This window comes from Schistocerca americana, chromosome 5 (genome assembly GCF_021461395.2).
Source record: "Schistocerca americana isolate TAMUIC-IGC-003095 chromosome 5, iqSchAmer2.1, whole genome shotgun sequence".
Classification (NCBI taxonomy): Eukaryota; Metazoa; Arthropoda; class Insecta; order Orthoptera; family Acrididae; genus Schistocerca; species Schistocerca americana.
The window spans coordinates 527,904,806-527,912,712 of NC_060123.1; the positions used below are offsets into that span (position 1 = coordinate 527,904,806).

Sequence of the window (7,907 nt, forward strand, 5' to 3'; positions counted from 1 at the left end):
GTGTGCACTGTGGAATGACCTACTACTGCCACGTCTGAAGTCGGCACGTTTAAGAGGTCACTCATACTCCCTCACCCCGCCCCTCCCATACATGAAGTTTATGCAGACTCTAACCACTTCAATTACAGATCCCCTGTATGGGAGGCAAACGAAAGGCCTTTAACTGCTAAACCTGTTTCTGGACCAAATTGGCAAAATTCATAGCTTCATCCTCTTTACTTTGCGTTGTGTCTGAAACGGAGTGGGCGGATGCAGAACGATGTTGCCATTGCGCTAATACCCCGTGACTCTCCAGCGAGATTTCCATCCACAGAACTTCCATTTGAGCGAAATAAATATGAACTGAATGAGAGTCTACCAAAAGGTAACACCATCATGGAGATGCGTGGCAACATGCTTTCCCCCTTTCTTTAAAAAAATGGTCTCAGTACTAATCTTACTGCAATTACTATTGCTACTACTATGGTAACTTACGAAACTGCTAAATAGTTCTTCGTTGTGTTTACGATTCAAGTCTTCTTAAAAAATTTATTTGATGGGCATTTGTTTTATTTATTAGATACTTTACAGCTACAGTTTACATATTAATCATTATTTGGTGAGTGAGTGTATGTTCACAAGTTAACTCCTCTGGCTCTCCAGTTGTCTCCGTACTTGGCCACAGCTTCTCCACTAGGGTCATACTTGGTGAGCAGCTTCTTCATATCGTCTGGCTTATTCTTAGACACGTACGACAGGAATTTCGCAACATCATCTTTCTGTGGTTCAGAGCATTCGGCGCAGTTGGTCTTCACCATCTCTGAGATCAGGCCTGTGGATGAAATTCAGAGATTAATTCACCGAAACTTTCATACCCGTTTCCGCGTACAAGTGTGGTTTGAAGTTTATTTAAACAAGAGTTAAGATAAAAACGATTTCTTATACTTTATGTCTGTGCAGTGCTTCGTCTACTTTTGGTAGCTGGATCTTTTGAGAGATTTATGTAAGGAGAAGTAAGATGACCTCACATTTCTTTCTCGAAGCGGACTCTCTGTATCCATATGCCAGCTTTAGTCGTATTTTGCTTGATCAACTCCATTACACCCACCTTTATAATTGATAAGTGGCAAATATTTATCGATCAAAAATGTTAAATTCGTAAACTTCTAACACTTTCAGGATATTTAGACTTCTCCGTGCAGGATAAGTATAAAATATTATATTATATAAAATATATTATATTATATAAAGGGTCGAGGGACATGAAAGGGAAGCAGTGGTTGGGAAGGGACTGAGACAGGGTTGTAGCCTCTCCCCGATGTTATTCAATCTGTATATTGAGCAAGCAGTAAAGAAAACAAAAGAAAAATTCGGAGTAGGTATTAAAATCCATGGAGAAGAAATAAAAACTTTGAGGTTCGCCGATGACATTGTAATTCTGTCAGCGACAGCAAAGGACTTGGAAGAGCAGTTGAATGGAATGGATAGTGTCTTGAAAGGAGGATATGAGATGAACATCAACAAAAGCAAAACTAGGATAATGGGATGTAGTCAAATTAAGTCGGGTGATGCTGAGGGAATTAGATTAGGAAATGAGACACTTAAAGTAGTAAAGGAGTTTTAGCTATTTGGTGAGCAAAATAACTGATGATGGTCAAAGTAGGGAGGATTTAGACTGGCAATGGCAAGGAAAGCGTTTCTCAAGAAGAGAAATTTGTTAACATCGAGTATAGATTTAAGTGTCAGGAAGTCATTTCTGAAAATATTTGTATGGAGTGTAGCCATGTATGGAAGTTAAACATGGACGATAAATAGTGTGAGTAAGAAGAGAATAGAAGCTTTAGAAATGTGGTGCTACAGAAGAATGCTGAAGATTAGATGGGTAGATCACGTAACTAATGAGGAGGTATTGAATAGGATTGGGGAGAAGTTGGTGGCACAACTTGACTAAAAGAAGGGGTCGGTTGGTAGGACATGTTCTGCGGCATCAAGAGATCACCAATTTAGTATTGGAGGGCATCGTGGAGGGTAAAAATCGTAGAGGCAGACCAAGAGATGAATACACTAAGCAGATTCAGAAGGATGTAGGTTGCAGAAGGTACTGGGAGATGAAGAAGCTTGCACAGGATTAGCATGGAGAGCTGCATCAAACCAGTCTCAGGTCTGAAGACCACAACAATAACAACAATATAAAATATATTACATTATGTAAAATTATATTATTTAAAATATAGTAGTTTATATTAATGGTCTTCTTATTTGATATTTGTAAGTACCGTAACTGAAAGAATCAGATTATTTTTAAGTAACATACTGAAATCAGTCTGTACTTCAAACCTCACTTGTACTTTCAGGTGCTACTGAATCAGAGATTTTTCTTACATCGTAATATCAATCGCTGCTGTACACACGACGAATGAATGGTATCACCTTGTCAAGGATGCTCCGTGCTACATCAGTTAGGGGAAAATTGTTGTGGCGAGAGTCAAGTTGTTGGTATCAAAGGTCGTGTACCGACTACCGCAAATTGTAACAAAGAACATACGAGGAAAAGGGTAGAACATCATTCGTCAGTTCAAAGCTGGACAACAACACCCAGGAAGTAACCATGCCATTCACTAAATTATCATCTCTATCGGGCGTGGAACTCCTCATAGCACGTGTACCTCTGCTATTGGTACGACACTGAGGGTACAGCTCTGCATGGTCCAAGGAACACCTCTGTTGGATACTCGGAACATGGAATAAAGTCACCTGCACGCTTGCGCTCATTGATGTCTGACGACAAACACATCGAAAACGTCCTGGGTCGATGCTTCCTGCTTGGTCAACAGTTCACTGCTTACCATCTTTCCGGCCTCGACCTGTGGGACCTGTGTGAGCACCGCTGAAAAATTTCTTCCGTAGGGATCCTTATTACCATCAACACGAATTTGAGCCTCTTGAACAATACCGACATCTTTGCATCGCCCATGGTCTGTGACGACAGGTTTACGACGCATCCTGTCCTGTCCAAGTACCGTCTATCTTTCCAAATCATCTCGTATCTACACGCATAACTCCACCATCATCCGGGGCAAAAGTGTTCGCTCCTACACACGCCATCCGCCCAAGCCGCCGCATCATAAAAGCAAGAATTCAAAGAGCTAAGTAATACCTTGAGAGTCAATGGATATGACAATGTAACAATAAGAAGAGATACAAAATTCAGGTATAGAAATGAAATAAAATATCGACTCTCGGTGGAGCATTTATCTTACGGCAAGGTCGCCTGTGATACAGTACGCAGGGTACAGCGCCGAGGAGGCAACAAACCAGTTTTCCAGAGACGCCTCAACGCTTTAGCTGTGTAAGCTGTATTAAGTTGGCACGTAAGTTCCTAGCTTTTTTGTTTTGAATGTTGGTTATGCGGTTGCTATGGGTTTGCTTATAGATTGTCATTTGTTATTTGTAGTTCACTGTTGCTATAGGAGTTTAGATATTGACGTTTTAGTCATTTGGAGATAGCGACGCTATGGACGTTAGAAAGTGGAGTACCACTTGGAGAAAACCAAACATTCCGGACGTATTCTTCTGTTTGACCAAGAAAATTGTTTTCTTGCTTTGAGAAGGATCGTTTTGATATTAGTGACTCTCCAAGTTCAGGAAGACCTTCGGGGTTTGATGAAGATCGTTTAAACGCATTAATCCACATTGATCCACGTCAGCGCTAAGCCAAAATGACAAAAGTCAGCTGGTGGCCATACGTGCACCTCTGCCTTCTCGTCATCAATTGGCTTGTGAATAACACCGACCGTTGCTATGTTGTATCGTTACTAGTGACGAGAAATTGTGTCCTTATCCTAACATAGGGAAAAGGAAGGAATGGTTGAAGCCAAACAAAGCAGCAACTCCCCATACAAAGACCTGCGCACACGCACAATGCTACTCACCTGGTGAAACAGTGACGGTGTGGTGTACTACGAACTACTGGCATTTATTTTCAATAACTGAGACGTCCAGCAGACGCAGTTCAAGAACATCCACCAGGGAGACAGCGTGACATGACGCTACTCCACGACAATGCCCCACAGCATTCTGCTAGCTGAAAAGAAACACTATACAGTGGCTCCGCACCAACCTTATTGACCCGATCTTGCGCCCTGAGATTTTCGCCTTTCCCTCTGTATATCGAACAACGTTCAAGGAACTTCCTTTCCAGATGCAAATGCGCTCCGTACATGGCTCGACGAATTCTTTGCTTCAAAAGCACATGATTTCTACAGTCGTGGAATCGAAAAGTTAGACCGGCTTTAGATGACTGTAAACAGTGAAGGCGAATTATAATTGATAACTAAAATCTCCTGTTGTGTTTATTAAAATTACTGAAAAACGCTACGAATTTATGCACCAACCTAATAACATTTAGTGTGCGGTATAGGCTAGATTGGAAAAACGGGGAGGCCTGTTAGCACTCGCTTAGCAGAGCATAAACGCAATGTTCAGTATGGGCAGCATAATAGATCAGCACTAGCGGAAGACCATCTCTGTTGTGGGCAGGCTATTATGTTTCAAGAAGCACCTCTACTTGCAAGACAGCCGTGAGTGCTGACACGCCAAATAAGAGAGAAAACTGAAATAGTGTAGCTGAAGACGGCTACAGGCTGCTGACGTTCCGGCAGCTAGCAGTCCCTGAACGGTGGCCATGTCTGATCGCAGGGCGGCGGCCAAGGCCGTGATTGGCTAAAAGAACAGAGTATGCATAACCGCCGTCGTTACAATCAGGAAAATACGCTAACCAGAAACTTTTCGTAGATTCGTAGCAGGATATCAGCTACCAGCAAGCAGTGTAAATCACAAATAGTTTGCTCCATATCCCCTCCCTAACATCGAACAGTGGTGTTTCTGAACCAATGAAATACTAAGAAACTTGACCTCGGTGCTATTCTGAGAGCACAATAAATGCAATGTATTGAAGCATTCACTCCCAACTAATTACTTTATGTCCTGAAGCATGTCACTGATACGCAGCAAAAAGTCTTTTCCTTCAGTATTTTAGGCTTATTAGTACAGGGTGTTCACAAATTATTTACGCAAAAGAATGGTTCAAATGACTCTAAGCACTTGACATCTGAAGTCATCAGTCCCCTAGACTTAGAAACTATTTAAACCTAAGGGCATTACACACATCCATGACCGAGGCAGGATTCGAAACTGCGATCGCAGCAGCAGCGCGGTTCCGGATTGAAACGCCTAGAACCGCTCGGCCACAGCGGCCGGCATTTACACAAAAGTAAACTTTTATTGTAACTTGGGCAAATAACTAACAGAAATATTTCATAGGGCGCTAAATGCAGTACACTTTCAAGTTTTATTTCCGCCTAACACTGTTAGTTCTCGATGTTCCCGATAGGTGGCATAGGTGAGTAAGTTATTCCAACAGTCATCATGGATTCGTACAACAGTGCAGAATGTGGGCAATGCTGTTTATGGTTTCATGAATACAAACTCGTTACTACAGTTCACATACAATTCAGCACTAAATACCGCAGACCACCATCTCAGAGATATACTTTTATTAATGTCTACAATCCTTTCGCCGAAACTGGCTTTGTATCACAAGTTCGTCCAGCAGTCTCTGACACAGTAATTGAACATGTTCACATTCTTGCACTTGCAGTTCGGGTAAATCAACGAGACATGCCAGCTTAGAACTCAATACGCCTAGTGTTACGGTGTGGAAACACCTGTTATTCAAACCTTACAAACTAGAACTGCCGCAAACTTTAAAGAAAGTGACAAAGAAAAACGAGCTGAGGTTTGTAAAGAAATGTTTAATAAAATGCAGACTCAAGATAATTTTCTTCATAGAATTGTGTTCAGTGAAGAACGACTTTCCATACCTGCGGAAAAGTGAATCGGCATAATGTTCGCATATAGGCGAGCAGAAAGCACGTAACATAATTGAAAATGTACGGGACTCGCTGAAGGCAAATGTTTTTTTCTGTCCTTTCTTTCTTGTCGAGTCATCTGTAACTGGCATATCGTACCCTGACATGCCTTTACATTACAACATGACTCAACTGCGACAGGATAAGAGTACAGAATTTATTTTCCAGCAAGATGGAGCGCCACCACATTGTCGAGTAAGTCAGCAACAATGTTCCGACCTTGATTGTATGCGATGGAGCAATATTGTGGCCACCACGATCAACTGATTTAACCTAGACGGACTTCTGTGTGTGGGGTTACATTACAGTGTTTGTTCCTCTGTTTCCGGGAAACATCGACGAGCTGCATTACTACCATACATCAAGATTTGCTTCATAGGATTTGGCAGAAAAATGATTACAAACGGACGTTTCTCGTTTTACGAAACGTAGCCACATTGAACATTCGTAAATATAATTTGATGATATACTGCATTCAGTTCTGTACTGAACATTTTGTGTGAGTTAGTTACCTTCTCCACAATTAAGGATTACTTCTTAATAACTTATTTCCAAGCACCCTGTTTTTATAAGATGACGCGGCAGTACACACAGAAGGATTTTAAAGAAAAAGTGTAGACCACTGAGCTATACCTTCAGCGTGACTATGCGCCTCGCTATGCTTTTGTCTCGAGGGTTTAAAGAACACGCCATGGCAATCTGAGGGGACTCAGATTATGCCCCTGATATCAGTTCTACAATTCTGTTGGGATGGAATCTTTGAGGAATCAGGGAGCAGCGTATCTCCGTGATTTCAGTGGTTCATAGAATCGATGCCGTGACGCTTCTTCAGAAAGATTAAGGAAGAAAGGCTGTGCTGCGCACTTTATATTTTTAATTCGGTTGATGACGAGTGTATTTCCGTGGTAGACAAGTTCTCAGGTTTTTCTTAGTGTCAGAAAATTGAATGATCCTAATCGCAAGTTTTGAATTGCTCACATACTACAACTGATTCAGATGGAAAGTGTTCACGGAGGCCTAGCCACCGAGAGTATCAGCAAGAATTCACAAGTAGGTGAGTGCAAAACTAAATTTATGAATGTCTTTGCAGTTAGATATCTTCTGCCTTGTAGTCTCATTTAAGCTATTTTGTATTAAACTATGTACGAATTATAGGAATGTGTTGGGGAGCTTTAGAAACGGCGGATGTGTACTTTGCAACAACGGGCAGCTTTGCTGAATATAACAAGCACTATCACGGTTTTGAAATGACTGCAGCAGCGCCCGCAATGCACGTGGCAAGTGTTAGCGAGAGGTGCACGTACTTTTGATGATTTTCGCAAGCGGTTCGCAGGAGTCGTCGCCGTCCTGAACGAAGCACTGCACGGCGGCGTCCACCTTGGCCGGGTCTGCGAGCAGCGCGTCCATGTCCACGTGGATCTGCGACAACGGGTTCTGAGCGGCGACCATCGCCACTGCTGCCAGCAATACCAGCAAGTGCGGACGAGCCATGGCGAGTACCTCTGCAGGTGGACGAATGCCAGTGGGTGCCAGGCGTCTCACTAGGACGCCTTCTTATACCCGGCTGCTCTCGGACTTTTGACCTTCCGAGAGTCACCCTCAATAACCTCCTGACCGGCGCTTCCCGGAACAGTTACTATGCAACGCTGCCTGTCCTTGCAGAGGGCACTCGTAATTGATCGTTACGACGCCTACACAGACCGCACGCAAGCGCATTTCCGCACGATAATATCTTCTCCGGCTTGCTGAACGATCTATTAAAACAGTTACAATTAATGGATGGAGACTGTATCAGAGATGTCATTATTAATCAGAATGCTCGCGACTGTTAAGTTTTCTACTGTTCGCAGCAACACGTGGTCTAGTATTACCATAATGATTAACTTTATGCCGGACTAGAACTCGATTCCGGAAACTGGCCCTTTGCTGATAGTGCTCTTCACGGCTCAGCTATCCAGGAACGATTAACGCAAAGCCTACCACTCGCACAGCCCTCAC

The 7,907-nt window shown here is 42.7% G+C and overlaps 1 protein-coding gene across 1 annotated transcript; it reads right to left on the reverse strand.

Moving 5' to 3' along the window:
• Window positions 1-531: 531 nt before the first annotated feature.
• LOC124616096 (ejaculatory bulb-specific protein 3-like) lies at window positions 532-7,424 on the reverse strand. Its single transcript, XM_047144352.1, has 2 exons — window positions 7,214-7,424; window positions 532-811 (listed from the first exon to the last, which is right to left on the reverse strand). Exons 1-2 carry the CDS (start codon window positions 7,398-7,400, stop codon window positions 615-617), a joined length of 384 nt encoding a protein of 127 aa, XP_047000308.1. The 5' UTR covers window positions 7,401-7,424; the 3' UTR covers window positions 532-614.
• Window positions 7,425-7,907: the final 483 nt, after the last annotated feature.

Coding starts and splice junctions, on each gene's coding strand:
- LOC124616096 (XM_047144352.1), bottom strand. CDS start 7,400: ATGGCTCGTCCGCACTTGCTGGTATTGCTGGCAGCAGTGGCGATGGTC. Junction 812..7,213: donor GCTTGCGAAAATCATCAAAA/GTACGTGCACCT, acceptor TTTCATCCACAG/GCCTGATCTCAGAGATGGTG.